Consider the following 25,348-nt stretch of genomic DNA (forward strand, 5'->3'; position numbering starts at 1 on the left):
TCAAAACACAGGAGATTACATCTACTCTGTTAAAAGGTTTCAAAACAAATGCACAACACCTTCCATATATGAGCTTAACTGCCCCACTAATGTGGCCTATAGAGTTGCTTCTTTTGGGCTAGTTTTCATAGACCCAGTTGCTTATTTCTTTCGCAAAAACCTGGCAACCCTGCTTGTTCTCCTCCTCAACAACTCCCCGGGGCCGAGGCCTAACTATTACTCTACCAGGGAGCTTTTTTTTTTCTTTTCTTTTGGCAGCCGTTAACGTTTAACCGTCAACGGTCCAAGCTTCTTCTTGGGTTTCGTGGCCGCCATGGACCGATGAAGCGCGTCATTCCGTGGAGGAGACACCTTAATCAAACGTCCTGGTGGGGGAAGAAACGCTAGCCTAGCCCAGCTAGCCGTACATAGCATTAAGCTATCTCTCCCATAGCCGAGGAAGTAAGTGCTGAAGGAAGCCCGAGAAAACAAAATGACATCTCGGAGGTAAGCAGGAGACCTGGAGAACAATGTGTGATCGTTAACCGTAATGCGTGGATCACTGATGCTACATTAGGTTAGATTGATGGTTTCTGGTCAACGTGCAGGAGAACCGCCTCCTGGGGATTTACACAATTAAACCCCATCGGGGTCATGATCATTACTAACAAGTTACACGTCACCAAAGAGTCTTGTGAAGAAGCGTGAGATCTGATCATGTTTCATTATACATGGGAAACAAATAACATAAAAATGTGCAAACGAATTAATCCTTTCGGCGTATCCTCAGCAAGCGAGGTGGCGGTAACGTTGGTTAGCTTTAAACTGACCACTACTGTTGACCAGTAACCCCTCTCTTAACTGTCACTTGTATGGATGCTCGTTGCTGATTTGAATTGAATTGTTATGATCAGCAGATTATGTCAAAACACAGTGTAACAAATACACGTTCACTACACGTTGCTTTCTCATGTTCCCTTGAGACATAATTTAGACGGCTAATTGTTATGCTATAAACACTGTAAAATCCTGAGTGTTACTTTTTAGCAAATGGGTAAATTACACTGACACACTGATAACTACACACTGAGGGTAGTGTGTAGTTACTGATCCTTCAAGGGAGCCCCTTTGGAACTCTTGAAAGACATCATTTACATAGTTCATTACAGTCAGTGATTCTCAACTTCTTTAATTTCAAGGATCCCCAGTGTGATATGATTTGAGTGATTTTGTCTTCTGGGCCTGGGACCTCAAACCACACTGTAAAACCCTCGCTGGTTACTGAGAGTGTTCACAGCAAATGGAACCAAGTGGACCCGTAAGGGGTCAATTTTGTTCCATTTGGTCAACTCTTGAGTTACAGGCCCGTAACTGCCTTGAGTTACAGAGTGCAGACCCTCAAGGGTCCATTTGATTCCTAACTATCAGTCATTTAGCCAGGGACCCCATATAACCGCCTCGAGAATCCCTGGGGTCCCCGAGTGCCGGACCACACGTCAAGAACCAATGTTATAGTGCAGTGGTTTTCAATGTGGGGTCCAGGAACCCTCTGGGTTTCTTGAGGGTGTTTCGAATGGACCCTTACAGGTCGGTAACTCTTGAGTGTACCAATGGAACCAAATGGACCCGTGGTTCCATTTGTATGTGAGTTATGGGGGTCCTTGAAATGAATTGCTACACAAAGTAGAGTTCTATTGTTCCTGTATAATGCAAAAAAATAGTTTTAATGCCTTAAAACGGCTATTTTACAACTTTTTCTTTAGGTAAATGAACAAACGATTGGTTCAAGACCGTACAGACTACTCAGAAACGTGTTTCGAGTATAATAACTCCCCTGCTGCCTGAGGTAGAATTATTATACTCGAAACGCGTTGCTGAGTAGTCTGTAAGGCTGAGCCAATCGTTTGTTAATTTGCCCAAAGAAACATTTGTAAAAAAAAAAAACTCAAACTAAAAAGTTTGAACCACTGTTATAGTGTTCTGAATTGATCCTTAAAGTGAGGCTCCATTGAATCAGAATCAATTTCATTGTCACATGAAAAGTTTACTGGGATGCATCAGTGGGTGAAATTCATTTTCGTGCAAGCTCCATTATTTCGTTGTTCCAGGAAAGAAAGTAAAAAGATATCTACATAATATACACAGCATAATAAGCAGCGATGTATACAAGGTTAGACATAAGGTGTAAAAGGTAGAAGCACAACAGCAGTTGCAAAACAAAAAAACGGTACAGGTAACAATCCACATGGTACATCCACAAAGGTAAAGTAGTTCTCATAGGTTAACAATCCACACGATGGGAGGTAATCCAACATAGGGACTAAAACAGTCCGTCAAAGGAAAGTGTTGCAGGCCAGCCTGGTGACAGGCGATGTTCAGGCCTTGTTTAGCAGCCTGATGGGAGCCGGGTTGAAACTGTTCAGAAATCTGCCCTTTGATACCGCGGTAGACCTCCTTGTCTGGCTGCGGTAATAACAGCTATACCCCACTAATAACACATTATGTCCCAGGCCCACTAACTCTAAACATGGTGTTCCTCTGTTAGGTGGTTCCATCCCAACATCACAGGCGTGGAAGCGGAGAACCTGTTGTTGACTCGTGGAGTGGATGGAAGCTTCTTGGCCAGGCCCAGTAAGAGTAACCCTGGGGACTTTACGTTATCTGTACGGTGAGTGTTTATAATGTCTGTCTCGTCTATCCACAGCAGTAATAATTATTTCAAAGCAGGAAGCCTATGCATAGAGTCTGCTACTAATGTCATTTCATAAGGGTTGAGGTTTCTTTATTGTTACATTTTGTGTATAGGTGCATGAGAGTAACATTACTTTGTTCTGGTTCCTCAGACATTGTAGCAGCAATATTGGTAAACATATCAATAACAAGGAAATTATAAGAAAAAAACATATAATCAAGGAATAACAGCAACATTAAGAGAAAGAGAACAGTTTGTTTTGGTACTAGCGCTTAAGGTGCTTTAAGATGCTGTGTGCAATGTTCTTATTCCTATGTTATAAACATCCAAAATGGTTGTACTGTTCTTTTTTGTTTTACAGGCGAAATGGAGCAGTCACACACATTAAGATCCAGAACACAGGCGACTACTATGATCTTTATGGTGGGGAGAAGTTCGCCACACTGGCTGAACTGGTCCAGTATTATATGGAGCACCATGGGCAACTCAAAGAGAAAAATGGAGACGTTATCGAGCTCAAGTATCCACTAAATTGTGCAGACCCCACTTCAGAGCGGTGAGCTATAATGTGGTTGCTAGCTTCCTTTGCTTGAATATATGGTTAGAGATGATTCTCATTTAGCATGGTGCCATATTTCTTGTAGCTGCTTAAGAAACATTTCACACAGTTCTGTTTTAGATAGGTTCCTCATTATCAACTTGAATCATGCTGTGTGTGTGTGTGTGTGTGTGTGTGTGTGTGTGTGTGTGTGTGTGTGTGTGTGTGTGTGTGTGTGTGTGTGTGTGTGTGTGTGTGTGTGTGTGTGTGTGTGTGTGTGTGTGTGTGTGTGTGAGAGACCGATGAGTGTCACATTTCTTGTGTACGCTGCCAGTAGTACTAAGGAAGTAACTCTGTACATTATTTCATGATTTATATAGTTTTTTAAATATCTAACTTAATTTTTTATAATGGAAGCAGTCGGATTGGGCTAAAAACCTGGCCCATTTTTGGAGTCATATCATATGTAACTAGAAAAAGTGCTCCTCGGAGCACAGGTCTCCGCCAGGTCAGGTAAGTTATTGTGGCCTCCTGGTGGCGCTATAATAGGCCAATGTGAAAAGGGTGGCATTTCTTCCTCGGCCTAGTGGGAATGTGCGTGCAAATTTTCACGGAAATCGCACGCCACGTTCATGATTTCAGACATTTTGTTCAAAACGGACCAATCCTGCAAACTTTGGAAGTCAACCTTAGCCAATCAGGATGGAATATGAAATATCGGACAGATGCGTCTTGATCACATGACTATAGAGATACTGTGTACTGATGTGCGTGATGTTTGGATAAAATCTGAATGAATAATATCCAAAAATGTATTTGACATAAGTCGGCCTCCTGGTGGCGCTGTAAAAAGCAGATGTGAAAAATGCAGTGCAGATGTTTTTCCTTGGCCTCTAGGGAGTAGGCGTGCAAAGTTTCACGCAGATCGGTGCAGTTATAGTTAAAAATGCAAATCGGCATGTTATAGCGCCACCATGAGGCTGATGTGAAAAGTTTCAAGTGGCATTTCTTCCTCGGCCTAGTGGGAATGTGCGTGTGCAATTTTATGGAAATGGCAAGCTGCGTTCATGGTTTGAGGCAGTTTGTTCAAAACGGACCAATCCTGCAAACTTTGGATGGTAACCTTAGCCAATGAGGATGGAATAGGACAGATCAGGACAGATCAGGGTTGATCACATGACTATAGAGATACTGTGTACCGATTTGCATGAGGTTTGGTTAAAAACTGTAGGAGTAATGGGGAAAAATGGGTTTTGCACAAATCGGCCTCCTGGTGGCGCTATGATAGGCCTATGTGAAGAATTTGAGGCAGAGGTTCTGAATTGGCATCCAGGGAGTGTGTGTGCACAGTTTCGCAGCGACCGGGCCAACGGTGCCTGAGATTTGGTGCTAACACACAGACAGGACACACGGACGGACGGACGGACGGACACACACACACACACACACACACACACACACGGACGGACGGACGGACGGACGGACGGACGGACGGGGGCGAAAACATACTCTCTCGCCATGCCTTTCGGCCTGGCGGAGACAATAACTGATGTCGCAGACTGGCCTGTAGCCTCATGAAGTCTGAGATCCATATGAAGCCATGCCATTATTAGACCCCCTCTTGTTTTGATAAAAAAATCAGAAAAAGGAATTGTCTGAACTAACACAGGAAACGTATCAGTTGGGGATAGGCTGCGGCAGGGATGCATTGGTCATGGGACGCGGTAACACGCCGTGCAACCCCTTTTTTGAGCACGCACACGCATCGATTTAAAACAACCCCACACCTCAACAACGTTTTTTTGTTTTTTTTTGTTTAAAGTTTACAAAGGCTGCCTGCCGACTGCCGGTTGTCACACCAGCATGAATTAACATAGCATTAACATAGGAATGAGCCTAGATGCATATCAATTGTCCATTGTGTGACCTGTAGTGTAGGTGTTAAGGGATGTGCAGGTGACGTCATTGAAATAGCGTCCCACCACTAACAAAATCACCAATACAACACTGGGGATAGGAGACATATAGGCACCTCAGTGTCGTCCTTAAAGGGGAAATCCACCCATTTTCAATATTTAACTATGTCATTAATATAGCATAAAGGAGTTGTGTGGAAATAAGAAAAAATTAAAAAAAAAATTAACATTGCAAAAAAATGTAACATTGCAAAAAAAATAACATTGCAAATTACACCATGATGAGTCATCACAGTGTAATTTGCAATGTTAATTTTTTTGCAATGTTACATTTTTTTGCAATGTTAATTTTTTTTTAATTTTTTTCTTATTTCCACACAACTCCTTTATGCTATATTAATGACATAGTTAAATATTGAAAATGGGTGGATTTCCCCTTTAACAGCTTCATGAATTAAAGTGAAGTTTGTGTTTTCCCAGGAGGCGGTGTATTGGCAAAGATGTGGTATTTGTTTCTGTTAAGTAGATAATGATATATTTATACCTTGGTCATATAAATATATTATAATATATATATATATATATATATATATATATATATATATATATATACGGTATATATCATATTTATACCTTGGTCATAACATGTTCTCATGTTTTTGTTACTGTTTTTCTTGACCACAATGGTAATTATTTAGACAGATGCTAGGTTCATTGTTTGCCTGGGAAGGATCCTATAGTTTCTAAGTACAGATTATTACTTTGATGGTAATTGTTTAGACTGATGCTAGGTTATTGGTTTACTCGTGATGCTAGTTTACTGAGGCACTACATGGTCTCTCTGCAGTTGATGTATGTCTTTACCTTGCTCATTGTAAGTCACTCTGGTTTAGCGTCTGCTAAATGCCTAAATTGTAAATTTAGAGTCTCAACTGAATGAGATGCATACAGAGCATCCTGTGAGGATTGGGAGAGACATTTTGGTTTGAAAATCAAAGGAGCATGTTGCTCCTAGACTCACAAAGCCAATCAAGCTCGGCAAAACATTTTCTATTCATCCTCGCAAAAATCTATTCTAAACTGGAACTAGTTCTCACCAGGGCAGATTGCAAATCTTAAATTGACGATTAATTGTCACACAAATGATTGCGATTAATGATTTGATTGTGTTTTGGGCTTTGAACATTGGAACGTACATTATGAATACAAAATTGCCGTTTAGGCTTAGTAATGAAAAATTGCTCTGGGCAGATTTGACAAATAACTTACTAAGAATTTACTGGCATATTTAATAATACTGTACTTAAGTATAATTCTTATACTAAATGTAAAAATAGCGGAAATAGCTGATCTACAAGCTTGCAAGCTTGTAGATCTGCTACTTTTTTTCAATATTTGAAAATGTACAAACATTTTTCAACATGGATACGATCATGACGATTATTCAAAAGATAATTGCGATTATGTAATTGTTACAGGCCTAGTTCTCACATTCCAATTCCAGTAAATGTTGAGTTATTTTTCACTGATTTTTAAAGGTGAATGTACACCACAGATCCATTATTTTACGGCTCCACTATGTGTGCCCAATCCCATACAAGGGCATCCAATCCCATACAAGCGGATCCCGACAAAATATTCCTCTGGTCTATTTTTGCTGGATCCACTCGCGTCTATTGTACTTGTATGGGTATGTGGCTTTCATGCCGGCACTGTTCCACATCGTACAATACACATTCTCCTTCAGGCTAATGGAACAGTATTGTATCAAATGTATTATCCTGATTACGGTTGGGATTCTTTAGGATTTTAACAATTCCAGTTCCTTAATGATTCCCTCCGACCAGTCCGATTCCTTATCGCTTCCCTTTAACGATTCCTATATTTGACCAAAAATATTTAAGTGCCGATTGCTGTGCTATGAGCTTGTAGATCTGCTGTTTTTGAAAAATCGTGACAATTTGTGCAAATCTTTGGATATATATAAATGTTTTTAAAGCGAACATTTGTAACTCAAATCTTTGCTTTTGGGGATTCTACAAGTCTCTATCTATCTATCAGTGGTTCTCAAACTTTTTCATGTCAAGGACCACCCAAAATGATATGTATTGGGTCGCGGACCCCCATCTCAAAATATTTTGTTCCAGGGACCCCGCCCAGATGCAAAGATTTGAGTTAAAAGTGTATATATTATATTCAAAGATTTGCACACATTTTCACTATTTTCATTTTAAGAAATAGCAGTTCTACAAGCTCATAGCTTGTACATCTGATATTTTTAAATAGCCCAAAGAAATCTAAAATGACACTGATGTGTTCCCGGATCGAATGGGTTAATGTTGGCTTCGGTTCCTCCGGTTCCCGGATCCCTAATCCTGATGCACGTCGTTTTGGTTCGTCAGATGGTTCCACGGGCACCTTTCGGGCAGGGAGGCAGAGAAACTCCTGACGGAGAAAGGGAAGAACGGGAGCTTCCTGGTGAGAGAGAGCCAGAGCCACCCGGGGGACTTCGTTCTGTCTGTCCGCACCGGGGACGACAAGGCGGACAGCAACAGTGACAGCAAGCCAAAAGTCACCCACGTCATGATCCGATGCCAGGTGAGAACAACACCCGCTCTGCTCTAGGGATGGGACCAAATGAAAATTACATGTCACGATTATTGTGGCTAGAAATATTTGCGATTAACGCTATTGTCGCGATGATCAAAATCTGCTTAACAGTTAAAATGCCACTTTTGTTAACCACTTGAACCCCCAGCATCCCTATTCTGGGGGGTGGACGTTAACCAAAGATAGCAGATCTACAAGCTCACGACGCGTGTAGATCTGCTATTTTTGGCGAATCGATTTGTATAGATTGAAATAAGATACCAAGTGCGCTCTTTACAGGTCCGTTTTATCAAGTATAGAGGGTTTAAGTGGTACTGAATTTGCAGCTCAACAAAAGCTAATTCATCCTAGTGTATGACTGAGGTCAATTTCACGATAAATTAAAATCTCTGCGATACGATTATTGTTAGTGTTTTTTTATCACGATAAACGATAATAACGATTATCGTCCCATCCCTACTCTGCTCCCTTTGCTCGTCTCTTTTCCTCTTTTGTCTTTTCCTTTCCCCATATTTTCATTTTGTTTTCTCATTTCAGAATATTAGAAATGGTCTTAAAGTGCTAATGTTATTCATGTAATGATCGTCGTTCCAAAACTTTTCAATTGCAAGGAGGATATTTTTGTTAACTCTCTCAGTGCCACACAACGAGATATCCCGAGTTTTTTCTGAATGCCCTCAGTGCCAAGAACGAAAAATCCAGAGTTTAAAAAAAAATGTTTTTTTGAAAATATTTTTTTTTTGGAAAAAAAATGTTCAGAACCCAAGATATCATTATCTGAAGATTTGCAGCTCCATCCACTCCTTGTTTAACTTATAACTGAAAAAGGCTGTATCTCACTTCCTAAGCAAAAAAAAATAATTGCTGGCACAGTATGAACATACTTTTTTATTTCATTGGCACTGAGAGAGTTAATCAGTCATATAAAAAAAGGGGGACATATACCATAATGCTCTCTTTAATGTCATCGTTGTCATATTAAGAGCTGCACTGTGACATATTTTCCATTTAATTTATTATTAAATATTGTTACAAATATGTTATTTGTATAGTTTTTTTGCCCATGATTGTATGAGACTTGTGTGTCATCTTTGCTTGTTGCTTATGTGTTGTTGCTATTTAGCCTGACCTGAAGTATGACGTGGGAGGAGGGGAGAAGTTTGATTCGCTTACTGACTTGGTAGAACACTATAAAAAGAATCCCATGGTGGAGACCCTGGGCACTGTACTTCAGCTCAAACAGGTACCTGTGCTTAATTCCACCAACGTCCCTTCACACATTCATACTGTAGGGGTGCACCGATACCAATTCTTCATGTTCAGGGAGTTACTTTGTACGTACTTCACTGATACGAAGTATTAGTATTCTCCATAATAATGTGTTTTTTTAAATGCAACAATTGGAAAAAAAAGTTTCGCATTTAATCTTAAATGTAGAACTGTCCTAGCAGGATCCCCCCTTAACTGATTCACTGCCAATCACGTAGATCTACGCTAACCTATTTAAAGCCGCCACGTGCCAATCGCGTAGATCTACGTGAAGTGGGAAAAAAAAGAGTACTTTTTTTTTTTCAATGAAAAACTCTGGCACTGGCAAAAAAAATATGAAAATACCTCTGGCAGTTAATGGGTTAAGATGGCGTAAAATTATCCTATTCATTTAGGAATGTCCTGGTTCTATGAGCAAGACTGGGATTGGAGCTGATGAATACATATTTTAATTGTTCCGAATTGATTGGGATCAAATTCCCATCCTTTGTATGTTTGCTCTCTCATATAAATTGACCTTATGCACAACTTGCGGCAGTGATATATACTGTGCACGTAGACTGACGCAGTGTACTCATGCTAGGACAAACACACACACACACACACACACACACACACACACACACACACACACACACACCTGGACCAGTGTGTGAGGGTTGTTCAGAAAGCCCTAATATTGTATCTATTTATACTCTATCAATGTACAGCATGATCTTTTCCTCTTTAATGTTAACTTCTATTATATATATTATATTCATTCAAATAATACATTGTGTGTCCTTGTAGAATATTCCCCATACTAGTCTTGCTGACTAGTGCCTAAAACAGAACAAGCATGCCTTAATTGAAAACATGTTTTGGGTGATTTAGTGGTTTTAAGACCAACAGCCAGTGTCTGCAAAGCGAGTGTTTCTAGAGGCATCAAGCATATCTTACCTAAAATGGATTCGTTTGACTAACTTTAATGTACTAGAAGTGTGTACTGTGCAGCAGTATTATCTAGTTCTCTGTATCAGCAGATACTAAAGATTAAATGACTCTGATCGGGATGGGGGCAAAAACAAAAACGTGTATATAATCAAATACTTAAATTTGTGTTGTTGAAATGGCATTGGTGGGCTTTACCAGCGCCAAGTATGAGATTTTAGCCTGATATTGCCCCAATACCCATATTGCTATATTGCCCCTACTCAATTTGGGCAGATCTGAAAGTCGATATGTACAATGCTAAGACAAAGTAATATCTCTTGTCTTGATTGTAATGGCTTTACTGATTTCTCTCCTCAGCCTCTGAACACAACTCGAATTAATGCTGCAGAGATTGAAAGCCGAGTAAGGGAGCTGAGTAAACTTGCAGAGGCCACAGACAAGGTCAAACAGGGCTTCTGGGAAGAGTTTGAGGTAAGATATTGGGCTTTTAAGACCTAGTGTAATAGGTAAAGTTTCCTGCAGGATTGCTTACCTTTTGACCACTGAACCTGATAGACAAATGGATATAATAATTAAGTTATTCACATAGTTACTAGTATCTCTAGTAAATAAATATAAAGGAGGTTTATGGCCAATAGCCACACTGATGAAGGCCAAAAAAAATAAATGTGTTGGTATAAATGTTTTTTATTGCCTAATAGAAATGCTGATATAAATCAGGCTTTTTAAATGCAAGAAAAGTGCCTTGGTGTCTTTTTCTATTTTGGAGACTTACGGTCTTTTCATACTGAGAGCGAACTACGCCTGCGTACTCACTTGGATCAGCAAGGTCGCACTGTTCTCCCCACGAATAGACACGTTTCAATGCGTCACATGGGAAAAAGTTCAACTAAATTGAACTCGGGTGGCGGGCATGTGCATGAGACAAGCACGAACAGTGCTAACAGTTTCACAGGAGTGTGCTCTCTTGTCTCTCCGCCTGTCAGCACCTCCCTACCTACAGTACCTACCCGCCTTGCATTGAAATCTTTTTCTATTATATTTTTGTAATTTGTATTGCCTCAATCTTTTGTTTTTCACCCAGACGTTGCAACAACAGGAATGCAAACTGCTCTACAGTCGCAAGGAGGGCCAGAGAGCTGAGAACAAGAACAAGAACAGATACAAGAACATCCTGCCTTGTAAGTAATCATGACTGTTCTTTCACTAAAGCAGCATAGGGCTGGACAATATATCGATATTATATTGATATCGTGATATGAGACTAGACATCATCTGGGATTTTGGAGATGGTATTATTGTACTATGGCATAAGTGTTGTCTTTTCCTGGTTTGAATCACTTAAGCCTTATTGTATGCGTTCAAGCTCACGACGTGGCGCATCGCAACACATTGTTAGCTTGTAGATCTTGTCGCTGTAGGGTGGAAACCTATATGTCCAAAACTGTTACTTTTCAGGATTTAAATTCAAAAATGTTTTGAGCTTGTAGATCGGCTATTTATGCTACTTTTGTGTGACACTGTAGTATGACGAGAAATACAGAAGGTATTTGGCCAAAAATATTGTGATATTTGATCTTGTCCCCTTGCCCTATTACAACATGTTATACTTTTAGTGAACACTCTAATCTTTTACATTCAAACCTCCACAACCCAGACCGATTGAAATGTCCTGTCCTAGTTCATGCTATTGGAAAACATACGGAAACTATCAAATGAATTTCTGTACTGTGTTTCTACCTCCAGTTGACCACACACGGGTGGTACTAACTGATGGGGACCCAAACGAGCCGGGCGCTGACTACATCAATGCCAACATCATCATGGTCGTACCTGCCATCATGGTAAACATACTTCATCCTCAGAGGGGACACACACACAATGGCCTGATAAACAATCTTCATCCTCAGGGACAGGCACACAAAGACCTGAAATCACTAAGAATGACGGTCTTTACACACCAGTGGCGGTAACTATTCATATAGTTCACTGGTTGTCAACCTGAGGGCCGGGGCCCACTGGTGGGCCGTGAAGATACTGCAAGTGGGCCCCCAACTAATTGGCAAAACACTTAAGATTGTAATCATAATCTAAGGTTAATATTACAAAAATGAATAATGTCATGGTATTTCTTTCTTGAAAAACCCTTGAAAGGTGTTTTCATAGTGATGTAACTGTAAGTAGTTCCATTGATCAGAAGTCAGAACACGATTAATTGATTGATAATTAAAATAAGCATGGTATGAAAATGCACGCGGCCCACGCAGTCGGTGATCGCGGACGCTTTCAAGATTTTTGTGGTCCCAGATTGATTGATTGGACAGAAATGCAAACAGTACTGTACAGTCATACACATGGGCTAAAAGGATAACACAAAAAAGTCCCGAGGACTTGTTTCCATCTAAATTATAGTTGATTGAGTCGCATTCATACAGGTTGATGCCTGTATTCACTTTGCATAATCCACCTCATTCCGATTAAAAAGTGTGTTGATTTATCGCTGTGTAATATTTGTGTTCTGTGTGGATGTACTCATGACACAAACAACAGTTTGAAGAAGTCTTTTTGGGGCGAATTAATCGCACAGATTGCCCAAGGTGAAAAATGCCCAAAGGTGTGTACCTGTACTTTCAATATCTGCAGAAATTTCTTTTTTATGTCATCATATACAGTCATAGCCCTAGATTCAGTGCTATATGGGGGTGGCTGAGTTTGTAGAGAGGCCACCTGGGCGTCAGAAGGTCCCCGGTTTGACCCCTGCCTCGCTCAGTCTATGTGTCAAAAGTGTCCCTGAGCAAGACACTTAACCCATAACTGCTCCCTGGGTGCTGTATTAATATCGCCCACTGCTTCCAGTAGTTAGGATGGGTAAATGCAGAGGGTGAATTTCACGGATGTAATACCTCAAGGGAGTGGCGACTAAATAATAATCATCTTTTTTTATTCATCATGAGAATTGAATTAATGAATTGTCATGTCTGTGTGTGCAGCCGGAGCTGGAGTCAAAATGTAACAGCAGCCCCAAGATGAAGAAGTCCTACATTGCCACGCAGGGCTGCCTGCAGAACACAATCAGTGACTTCTGGAGGATGGTCTTCCAGGAGAACTCTAGAGTCATTGTCATGACCACCAAGGAAGTGGAACGAGGAAAGGTGACCATGAACCAAGCCATGAATTGTGATGGTGTTTATTTGTCATTTCCTTTTGGCTACAATGACAGAAGGTCTGCATAAGGATAAAGGATAATTCCTTTTAACAGGTCGTTCATGAAAGTCCTTGCGGTCTTGCAACTATTGATTATGTTCTTAGAGATTCTTGTGTCCATTACTTTTCAAATTAATCGAGAAACGCTTTTATTTATCCATTTCTGGGGGGGACGGGGGTAAAAATATATATATCAATGAATCAACGTAAAATAATTATAATATTCTTTCTATAATCAACTAGATCAATTAGTCTGATTAACCACTTACATCCTATTTCATAATTTGTTGTACAACTGTGTCACGGAAAAGTAGCAAATAGTTTCGCTACTTTTGAAAGTCGATGATTTTATTAAAATCATTGTTTTTATAATCAATTCGTTGGATTAACCATTGCACTCCTAAGTGACACATGAGTGATTGTGAAAGAAAACAGGAAGTGAATGTGTACAAACGGTTTCTGTGTCCCCCTAACCAGAGCAAATGTGTGAAGTACTGGCCAGACATGTCGGCTCTGAAGGAGTATGGGGCGATGCGCGTTCGCAACGTCAGAGAGACGGCTGCACACGACTACATCTTAAGAGAACTCAAATTGTCCAAGGTTGGACAGGTAAGTAGGGCTGTCAGGATTGCAACATTTTAAGATGACTAATTGTCTTACAATATAAAATCATACAATTTTATTTTTTGTTGTTGAACACTGGAGCATAAAAATTCCGTTTGGCTTTTAGGCTTTGAAGTTACACAGGGCAGATATGACAAATAACCTACCGTATATATATAAAGCGATGACAGGCATATTTACTAACGTTATACTTAAAAGAAAGAAATGTATAGTGGAAATAGCCGCGATGCGTTGTGAGCTTGTAGATCTGCTATGTTCACTCCACTACTTTTGGAAAATGTTTGAAACTATTTGAAAAACTTTCAACATGGAAACGATTGTGACGATTATGCAAAAATAATTGCGACCATCTCAAATAATTGCGATTAGACGGTTATATAATACTCGTGACAGGCCTGCAGGTAATCGCTTTACTGACTGAGCGACTGGGACATTGGTTCCTCTCCAATGTTTCTAACATGGTTATGCCCTTGTGAATGACATGTCATAAATGGTATTTTAATATATTTCAGGGGAACACGGAGCGCACAGTGTGGCAGTACCACTTCAGGGCCTGGCCCGACCACGGAGTACCAACCGACCCAGGTGGTGTGTTGGACTTCTTAGAGGAGGTCAATCTTAAACAGGAGAGCATATTGGAAGCTGGTCCTATAGCAGTACATTGCAGGTACACACACACACACACACACACACACACACACACACACACACACACACACACACACACACACACACACACACACACACACACACTTATACTAGCAGTATATACAAACCTTTGTTAAAGTCAATAATCGCATCATTTGAAACAGGGATATTCCACTGTGCGTTATTGAAAGAAAAAAATGAATGCGGCTGTATCATTTATTTAGTTCAGTTATTGCATATTTTGTGGACAATTTTGTTTATAAGAAGGAAAAACCTTCCCATATTGATTTAGCAGAAAACCCCATTAATAAATCATATATATATATATATATATAACGGTTACAATTGTAACCAGAGGGTGGCGCTAGTGGCACTGTTGCCTATGTTGTAGGCTACCTTCCCTGGGCTCCTCAGTGTGGTGGTCATATCTTCCAATTAAACCAATATACTTTAAACTAAAAGAATAAGCTACAAATCTCAAATACAAGTCGTGGCCACACTCTTTTCAGTTAATACTCGTCCAAATCATCGCCATTCTTCTGCTGTCTTGCATCATGTATGTATGTTTGAAAGACAAATGATGTTTGGGAGCTTTGCACATCAGTAGTGTGAGCCATGACCAGTACAGAGTATTGTTTACAGCAATGGTTCTGGCTCGCAAACATTTTCATGTCAAGGACCTCCGAATTGATATGTACAGTATTTGACCGAGGAGCCCCATCTGAAAAGATTTTATGCCAGGGGCATAAAGGGGCATTCTCCCGTTAGAGAAGATTTGTGTTAAAATCTTTCAAAATAATAAAATTTCAATATGTATATTATAAGAGCACACCATTTATGTTTATCTGATTAAACATTATTCTTATTGTTTCTATTTTAGCGCTGGAATTGGACGAACAGGAACTTTTATAGTGATTGACATCCTCATTGATGTGATCAGAGAGAAAGGTACGTCTTTATGCTGCACACACACCTACATACCTATCTATATAGTGTTGCTGTCGGGTGGAAACCTCATATGTCCAAAACTGTTACCTTTCATGATTCAAATTCAAAAAGGCAATGCGACGCGTTTTCAGCTTGTAGATCGGCTACTGTGTGCTACTGTGTGACACTGTAGTGTGACTAAGAAGGGCATTAATCTGCGGGGGAAAAACATGAAAAGTTAAATATTATATGATATTATATATTTGTATACTATTTGTCTGTCTGTCTGAGCTTGTAGATCAGCTATTTTCGTTTTATTTGGTTTAAACTGTTCCTAATTTAGCTGGGGACCCCCTGGAATCCTCTCAAGGACCCCTTGAGAACCACACTGATCATAATTAATAATAGTTACAATATATATCCATTCTTTCTGTGTATATTGCTGCCAATGCTTTAATTTCCCAACAATGTGGTTTATTTCCCCCCGACTGTCCAGGGGTGGACTGTGACATCGACGTGCCTAAGACCATCCAGATGGTGCGTTCTCAGCGCTCTGGCATGGTGCAGACCGAGGCTCAGTACAGGTTCATCTACATGGCCGTGCAGCACTACATAGAAACATTACAGAGACGCATCGAGGAGGAGCAGGTTAGGGTTGCTGCCGTCACCGTCACCAAATCTGACTTGACGATTAACTCATTCAGTGCCACATGACGTCTAAGACGTCATGGCCTGAAGCGCCCTGAGCGCCACATGACGTCTAAGACGTCATGAAAAAAAAAAAAAAAATCCTATTTTTTTTTTTTATGTTCAGAACCCAAGATATGATGATTTGAAGATTTGCTGCTCCATTCACTTCTTGTTTAACTTCTTACTGAAAAAGGCTGTATCTCGGCTCCTGAGCACTTTTTTTTTACAATGAATTTTGGCTGTGGCACTCAGAACCAAAATTCCATAAATAAGAATGGCACTGAAAGAGTTAACTGTCACACAAATAATTGAGATTTAACGGTTTGTGGGGTTTTTTGGGGCCGTTAAACATTGGAAGGTATAATATTTGGCTTTTAGGCTTCGTGAACAAAAGATCTGCAGGGCAGATATGGCAAATAACTTAAATATACAAAGAAATTAATGACATATTGAATAACTTTATACTTTAAACATTTCAAAAGAAATGGTAGAAATTGCCGATCTAGATCTGCTTTTGCTATTTTTGTATAATGTTTGAACATTTTTCAACATGGAAACGATTATGATTATTTTGCAAATTATCTCAAATAATTGCGATTATGTAGTTAGTAATTGTGCTAGCTCACATGCTGTGTTCAAACTAGCACCTACAAAGCCACAGGCTGCCATTAATTTTCAACAGAAGCCAGCGAAAGGAAGATACAAACTGACACTTGACGCTTTTGACGATACGAAAGCCACAAAAAATGGAGGGGGCTTCAACTTTTTTTCAGCCAGCGTCAATCAATCAATGTTTTTGTTTCATTTCCGCTCCCCTTCTCTCTCCACACAATTCCTGTTTGTAATGGGAAAAAAACTAATCCTATGCTAGATCAGTGGTTCTCAACCTTTTCAGGCCGCAACCCCCCAAAATAATAATATTTGAACTGGGGACCCCCCCACCCTGACAAGCACTTGGAATTGTAGGAGTTGGGGCATTTACATTTAGTTTGACTCAGTTCCACAGATAAATATTGTGAAAATAGCCGATCTACAAGCTCACAACTCTTCGCAACGTGAGACGTTGTGAGCTTGTAGTTCTGATATTTTCACAATATTTGCTTCCTTCTTATATTATTTGACAATTTGGCCAATGTTTGACCAGTATTTATAGTATAGTTTGCTGATTACTTTTGATGCAGTAATGGTCTTCTTTTTTCTTTTTTTTCTTGTTTTTGAGGAATTAAAAAGGTATTAAAAGTCCTTAAATTGTCACTTCACTGTCATCTGGGGACCCCCAAAAAAATCATGTGGGGACCCCCCTGGGGGTCCTGGCCCACAAGTGAGAACCACTGTGCTAGATGATGTCAATGTAAATGCAACAACAGTGCCATCGTGACACTTTATTTCTTTACATGTTTTCCTTGGCCACGTCTCTCACCTTTTTTCCTTTCTCTGCCAACAGAAAAGTAAGATCAAAGGGCGTGAATACACCAACATAAAATACTCTTTGTCTGACTTAACTGGAGGAGAACAGAGCCCTCTGCCTCCCTGCACTCCCATCCCCACGCCCACCTGCACAGAGTGAGTATCGTCTATCTACGCCTAGGTCCCCAATCCACACAGTTAGTGTTTGTACACACATTTGTACACTCACTGAGTTGCAGACCCGTAAGGGTCCAATTGGTTCCCGACTATGAATCATTTAGCTGGGGGACACCCAGAAAACCCTCCGAGGACCCCCGGATCCCCATGTGAAAAACCAGCGACCTGGGGTACAATTACTACAGCCGGGCAATCAAAGGTTTAGCAGTATAGACACATAAGGCCAATACATACTTACGATGTCGGAACAATTTCCGGTTCGGACAGTCTTTCCGAACTATAGTTCGGAGAGTAGGGACATCTAGAGTTGCACGAGAGAAAAAGTTCTGAGACCGCCCATCAGAAGTTCGGAATGACATCAATTTGTAGTATATCACAGGGGTCCCTGGCACAAATATTTTCAAGGGATCCTTGCCATGGAAATGTTTAAGTGCCACTGGTTTATAATAGGGGTGTGCCGATACACTAATTTCACCAAACGATACGATACGATATTTGGCTCACAACTTCGATACGATTTCGATACGATACGCACTTTTTTTATTATGAAAAATATATGGGGGAGAAAAAAAGCAAATGCAAACAAATAATTCTGTTTTTGCATTATGCAGATATGCGAACTTGTAGCTTTTCAGCTACAATAGCCGTTTTGAATCCAAATAGGGCAATAGTGTGACACCTGACCCGAGAAAACAACAACATGTTGTCACCCTTTTCACCTCGGGGCTGTTTGCATGCCTGATTATTATTATTGTAAAAAAAAAAAAAAAAAAAAATTGAAACGATATTTTTTTTTCCAAAACGATACATATCGTCACGAAAACGTATCGCGATATATCGCGGGACGATATATCGGCACACCCCTAGTTTATAAACAACATTAGGAAACAAGCCCAAATAAGCTGCTACCAATATTTTCAAGGAACTTGACAGGAAAAAAAGCCCAAAGTCGCTTATAATAAGCGGGCAACACTGGTTCGGACATCGGAAGGAAGGAGTATGTGTTGGTCTTTCATTTTGTATCCTTTTCTGCACCCATTCTAAGGAATCATTGCCTGCAGATATTAATTTGTGTGTGTGTGTGTGTGTGTGTGTGTGTGTGTGTGTGTGCGCAGGATGAGAGACGACAGCTCTAGAGTATACGAGAACGTGGGACTGATGCAACAGCAGAAGAGCTACAGATGAGATACAGCCTTCCACTCTAGTGCTCAGTTCCAGGTGAAAACAAACACATTTGTGGATCCCGTTAGAACAGCTGGGGACCCCACACTTTTCAGCTCAAGATCCTAAAGAGAAATTTGGTATCCCCCCGGGACTCAAACTTACAAAAAAAACTGTGTGAAAATGGAAGATCTGGTATTTTAGTTTTTTAAATACGGTATATGGAATTTCTTAGATAGTTTGGAAACATATATTTTAAGAAGTAAATGCTTTCTTTGGGTTGGGGGGGGGGGGGATATTTACTCAAGAGAAATTGTTTGGGAAACAATGTGTTCATTCTTCAATTGCGTTTATTGGAACAGCTCTTTGTCTCTTTCTTGTAGGAACCTGATACCTGATTTTAAAAAAAACTATTGCCAGCTACACCTTGACGCCTGAGACTCGACCATGAAGATGAACATGGAACAATAGATGAAAGAGAGAGAGAGAGAGACCAGACAACAGATAATGGAGGACTTAAACTTCTTACTTCTTGCTCATTCTACATGAACATTTGCCCTCTAGTTTTATTCTAAAACCACTGTGATTTTCAGAAGAGCCTTTTGAGAAGCCTAACATGTTTAAACCCATACTAAAAACCTCAAGTTTGGGTTCAGCCTGTCTAAAAACACTCAACCCCACAAGGGCTGCAAATAGGAAGCGCTCTCCTGAGAAGGAAAATTCAAGCTAACTTTTTGCTCATCTCTCTTTTTTTTTTTAATGCGTTTTGTGTTTATTAACCAAAGGAAAATTATGTAGATCGTTTTTCGTTTTTGAAAGTAAACAAGATCGTCGGGGATCTCCTCAGAGTCGAGAGAGAAGGGCCGGTGCCAAAATCACGAATGGTTTCATCCACAGTCTCTCTGCCAATTAAAAGCCACCTTTTCCCCCACCAAGCCTTCTAAAGAATGGGAGACGAGACTTTGCTTGCGGAGAAAAATGGGGTTAATTTCTCAGTGAAAGTCAAAGTCTAGGATTCATTGTGTTATTTAGTGTATTGTTACTGGATAAAGAATTATTGGCTTGTGTATTTCTGTATTTACAGGTCATTTCTAATCCACTGACGCAAAGACATGAATTCCTTTTTTTACAGATGAACTGCCTTGAAGAGAAACTAACCCATTCAGGCTATTTGGGAGTATGAATTTAGGTCGTTTTTTTTCTTTTCTTCATGTGGGGTTAACTTTGTGGCTTTTGGGGGATACTTTGTATCCATTAGTTTACCATTCCTAAGCTCAAGCCTAATGTCCTTAATGCCTGATTTATACTTAGTTGTGCGCCAGTGTCTCGCACCGAAAATAGCCGATCGACAAGCTTGCAGTGAATCGCGCTGTGACACATTGTGGGCTTGTAGATTTTCGGTGCGAGACATGATATGCAACCAAGTATAAATCAGGCGTAACTCTGCACTTCCTCAACAGTAGAACAGCTCAAAGCCAAGCCTTGATACACCTGATCAGTATCGTCGCTGTCGGGCAGAAACCTTGTATCTCCATATTTCATCTTTTTATGTTTTTTTTTTTTTTTACCATAAATTAATGCCGAGTTTGTAGAATGACTATTCTTGCTATTTTCGAAGATTTCCGCCTATAATGGCATGCCCGAAAGAGGAACGCCACGTTGAAAGTGGCCACGTCTCTCTTGTCGTCTTTTTTTATAAATATGTAACCAATGAAAAGTATTAACGAGCTTGTGACTAAATACAAACTACATTGGATCCATTGGAATACAGGTTCTTTTTTTCCCATTCACTGAAAAGTAATGGTTTTGAACATAAAAGGTTTCCACCCGACAGCAACAAATATAAGTAGCCATGGCAGCAAGAAATATTTGTTTTTCTAGTCTGCTTTTTGGCTTATGTGCTGGCGGGAAAGGTTTTTCTAGGGCAGTGGTTCTCAAAGTGGGTCCAGGGAGCCTGAGGGGTCCTTGAAATTAAAAAGTTTGAGAGCCAGCGTTCTAGGGGGTGATGTTTTAAACATTTCATCCCATATAGTCCTGCACTTGTATGTAAAAGTTACTAAGGTGACCTATGAAAGTTTCGGGGGAGACTTTGTTGTTTATAGCAGACCTTGGGGCTTTTTCAAGCACGGCTGCCAAAAGATATCATTTTAGAGGTTTTTTATTGCATATGTTTTTCTTGTTCTTTTTTTGAGTACAAATGCCTATTTTAAGTACCATTGCCTATTGTGAGTACCACATGTAATTAATTTCACTGTCAATGTTTAAAACGAAATACATTTCTCACACATTTCTGAGCTTTGACAATATGAATTGTGCTTGTTATAGAGACTTTAGGCCATATGATAGTTGGCTGGACTCAAGTTTGCGCTTTCAAGCTTTGCATATACTGTACGCGCACACACACTCATTTACACACACATACATTAACACTTGCACACACCAGTTTCAACCTTACCATTCCATTGCATATAAGTATGTTTTTTGTTTTTGTTTTTTTGCTCACTAAGCCAGTGGTTCTCAACCTGTGGCCCACAAGGATATTTTAAGTGGGCCCTCCCAAAAGATTTTGGTATGGTACTGTACGTTTTCTTGAAAAGTTCCTATTTATCACAATGAAAACACATTTTTCAAGGTTTTACTGTATATTAATCCAAGCTGAAACACAATCGATTGCTTGATCATTAAACATGCTCCGAAAATGCACGCGGCCCACCCATCTGACCACTTAACACAGCAGACAATAAGTGTTCAGGTGGGTGGGGCTGCGAACGCTTTCGAAGATTTTCAAGTGGGCCCCGGTCGAGAAAAGGTTGAGAACCACTGCACCAAGCCATTAGTCTTTGTTTGCCGTACTATATTAAGTACTTATCAAACTGCAGAAGTATAGTATTTCTGGAAGGATGATGCCCCAGGCTGATATTGTGTCTGTGTGCATTCTTGTAGCAGTGAGATTCTTATCCTCTTAATGTCAAATTCCTGACTTGATATTCTTTCAAAAGAAAGATCTTCCCCATCTCTCAATTGCTCACTGTCTTTTTGCCTTGAGAAACTGCAATCTTTAAATGAACCAGTTCTAAACCATGCACAAACCATCCTCTGTGTTAATTTACCCATTTGGATACTCACTGCGTTAAATTAACACACTGGGTTCAATTTACTGTGTGTATGATCTCAGAATTGATATAAATGAGTTGAGAACGAAGCGCCTCTTCTCTGCCTCTTGAGGGCAGTTGACACCAACCACTGACCCGGAATCGAACCGCCTTCTCTTGATCCTCTGCAATACGCTTCACTAGCAGAGCAGACGGGTCCAACTTCCATTCCCTGATTCATATTTCTTAAATAGCCAGCGAAGAGCCACATTGTGAGCTTGTAGACTGGCTTCAGCATGCGTAAAAATGGAGAGTTACTGTTGGTGTACTTGGCTCTGTGTGTGGGGGAGTGCTCTGTTGATACCTGGTTGTGTCAGCAAGTGTTCTTTTAGATGAGGTGTTTTCTTTAATGGGTTGAGAACATCCATTGACTGAGGTATAAGATCCTCTTCAGTGTGTTTGGACTGTATGCAGTATTACCCATTTTTATTCTCTTGCAGAATGTGTGTGTCTGTCTGTATGTACACTTGTATAAGGTCCAATGGAGTGCTTGCGTTTTGTGTAACACCATAGCAATCAAGAGGATGTTCCAGGGGAGGAGAAAAAACTGCTTTGGGTTTCAGCCACCTTGTTCTTCTTTGATACTTTGACAGCCTTTATTCTTGTTTAAACTTTTTTCTTTCTTTCCTGAGACCATGAAATCGCTTTCTCATTTCCCCCCCTTGTGTTTATTGTGTAAACAATATAGATGCGTAGATGGTGCCTTCTATGCATATGCCTATACGTGTATGTGATAGCTATTCTCTTGGGGAAAAAGAAACAGTGCTCCTTAGTTCGACCACCATTCAAGGACGTAGAACCCATAACACTTAACCACTTGGACCGTAGCATCCCTATTCTGGGGAGAACATTTGCCGAAAATATTTAGTGTAACCCATAAGAATACGGTCAACTAAATATAGGGCCCATAAGGATGCGGTCAACTTAGTATAGGGTTTAAGTGGTTAAATGTGAATTCTGTCATCCTGAACAAAAAAGGAAAAACAGTGATTGCAAACAACTATATTTTTAACATGTATATTGTACATGAATACCTTGTAGAGGAGAATGTACTCACTAAACATATCTACTTACCAATAAGATATACTGTATGTATATTCCTATGGGTCTGTCTCCATCACACTGGAGAAGGACCTTGTTCAAAAAGCTTAAAAGGTTTATTGTATTGTATGACTTTCAATGCAGGTAAACATGTTAACTTCCTCAATAACAATAAATGGCTCACTCATGCCTCATTGCGTTGTTTCTTTGTGTGATTTATGGACTTGGGTTTTGTCTCTTAGTTTTTTGTTTTTCTCTCAAAAGAGGATAAATGTTTATTTCCATTACCCTATATGAGGGTATTTACAGTATGTGCAGAGAATACTGGCAAAAACAATTCTGTCAAACATTAGTTGATTTAACAAAGTATGAATTAGGCTTGGTTCAACCTAGGGCTGATTTTGATGACAATATTGTGTTGTGAATATCAATTTTCTTTTTTCCAAAAGTTCCCAAATAGATTATCTTCAAGCTCACAACGGGTTGACTCGTGATGCTTGTGGATTGAATATTTTTGCTTTTGTATACCAAAAAGCAAGTTTTGAAAGTATAAAATAGGGCTGTTTAAAACCAGGAAAAGACAACACATGCCATTTTACAATATTATGATATCCAAAATCCCAGATATCTATCGATTGATATATATCTATTGAAGGCAAGTCCTTTTCCAGAAAGGTCTGAAGTGACAAATTGATTCTGTAACCCTTTTAACTTGATTTAATTAGGCCTCGTTGTTGCAATCCTCAGAACAGAGATCAGTTGCCACTTACCAAATCTGATCTGTAGTGTAGACCCTCTGCTTAATAAGTTTGGCATTATGGTCTCCTTCAATTAACAACAATGCCATGAGTTTTTTTGTAAACAAAAAAAAAATGTTAAAAAGTTTACGCCTGTTACATATGCTTATTTTAAAAATCGAAAGATTGGCATGATACACACCGTTTCACACTGTTTTCACAGGAAATATGTCATACAACCCAGAAACCATAGCAATACGGTGCACACTGTTTTCAGGTTGAACACACCCTAGATTTCATTTATCAGAGAAACCTAGTCTGGGTCATTGTCTAACTGGTACTGCCAGCTGAGGAATAAATGCTCGGACTTTCAATCAGAAAGACAAAATATGCCTAAATGGCCTATTATCTAAGTACAGTTAACAAAAAATAGATGATAGTGGTCACACTGGGTATTGTAGACAACAATGATAGCACTGTATGATGTGTGACAAATAATGAAAACATAGTAGTATGTACTCAGTAACACCTCTATTACACAGGAAACAGGATGCATTTAAAAGTACATCTCCACTTCCTGTCTGTTCTATTGCCTACAGTAAAAACGGCAGTGCCATTTGCATCATTAATTATATCATTTCTATTTCTGTAAAATGACTTGGCCATTGTATTGTACTGTGTAGCACTTAATTTACCTTTATATGGGATGGTATTGAGAGAGCCAGGAAAGTGACAAGACAACATGCAGCAAGGCCTGTACTGCAAGTGTTTTTTATTAAATACTAGTAGAAGATTTAAAATCCATAATAAAAGCAAAACACATGGCTTCTTGCTAAACAGAATAAAATAAAGAAATATTAAATGCCAAACAGCTCAGTGGCCTTGTGTTTAAAGCAGGGGTAGGCAACCTTAGGCACGGGTGCCAACATTGGCACACTGGCGTAAGTGTGAGAGAGAGGATATTTGGTTTAAAAATAAAATCTGGTGGGTGGGTTATCATTACAATGTCCTGATGTGAAAGAAAATAAGAAAAACAAATGAGGTTTTCATATAGGCCTATATGGACAATCAAAATCTGTTGGGAATATTTTTTGATGTGGTGTTATGATTAAACATAATGTTGATATTGCACACTGACCATCAAGAAGATAAAAACGTGGCACTTCATGTCAAAAAGGTTGCCGACCCCTAGGTTAGAGTGTGCGCCCTGAGAATGGGAGGTTGGGGGTTCAATCCCCAACTGAGTCATACCAAAGACTGGTACCCAATGTACCAAAGTCCCTGCTTGGCATTCAGCATCAAGGGTTGGATTGGGGATAAGTCGATCCCTGCGACATACTAGGGGGCCGGGGGGGGGGGGGGGGGGGTACTTGTACATCTAGTTTCAGACACAGGAGATATGCTCCTGACCTAAGGCCACACGGTTCAGGAAGTGTTGGTTCCCATAAGAGCTACTACCGTTTAACTTCACAAAGCAGGGCATTAAGCTGCAGTTTGATCAATGAAGTTAAGATAAATATATCTTCTGACAGATCCAGGCAAGTTTATGACTCAGTTGGGGATGGTATGACTGGCACGGGGATGGAAAATGGAGTAATCACTTTCCATGTGATTACATGGAAAGTGATTACTCCATTTTCCAT

General features: G+C 39.9%; 1 protein-coding gene across 3 annotated transcripts; it reads left to right on the forward strand.

The window, feature by feature from the left end:
- The first annotated feature begins 189 nt into the window (after nt 1–189).
- On the forward strand, nt 190–21,069 carry ptpn11a (protein tyrosine phosphatase non-receptor type 11a). 3 transcript variants are annotated; one of them, XM_080419183.1, is made up of 16 exons: nt 190–486; nt 2,525–2,647; nt 3,033–3,227; nt 7,528–7,723; nt 8,859–8,978; nt 10,295–10,408; nt 11,022–11,118; nt 11,684–11,781; nt 12,928–13,089; nt 13,619–13,750; nt 14,278–14,432; nt 15,294–15,361; nt 15,837–15,988; nt 17,475–17,593; nt 18,730–18,832; nt 19,138–21,069. In XM_080419183.1, exons 1-15 carry the CDS (start codon nt 473–475, stop codon nt 18,797–18,799), a joined length of 1,815 nt encoding a protein of 604 aa, XP_080275309.1. In that variant the 5' UTR covers nt 190–472; the 3' UTR covers nt 18,800–18,832; nt 19,138–21,069. The 3 variants fall into 3 exon arrangements, with proteins under 3 accessions (XP_080275309.1, XP_080275308.1, XP_080275310.1); XM_080419182.1 differs by having other exon boundaries at nt 19,159–21,069; XM_080419184.1 differs by lacking the exons at nt 17,475–17,593; nt 18,730–18,832; nt 19,138–21,069 and adding an exon at nt 16,304–16,386 and having other exon boundaries at nt 15,837–16,009.
- Nucleotides 21,070–25,348: the final 4,279 nt, after the last annotated feature.

The sequence above is a fragment of the Gymnoscopelus braueri genome (assembly GCF_963280865.1).
Source record: "Gymnoscopelus braueri genome assembly, chromosome: 22".
Lineage (NCBI taxonomy): Eukaryota > Metazoa > Chordata > Actinopteri > Myctophiformes > Myctophidae > Gymnoscopelus > Gymnoscopelus braueri.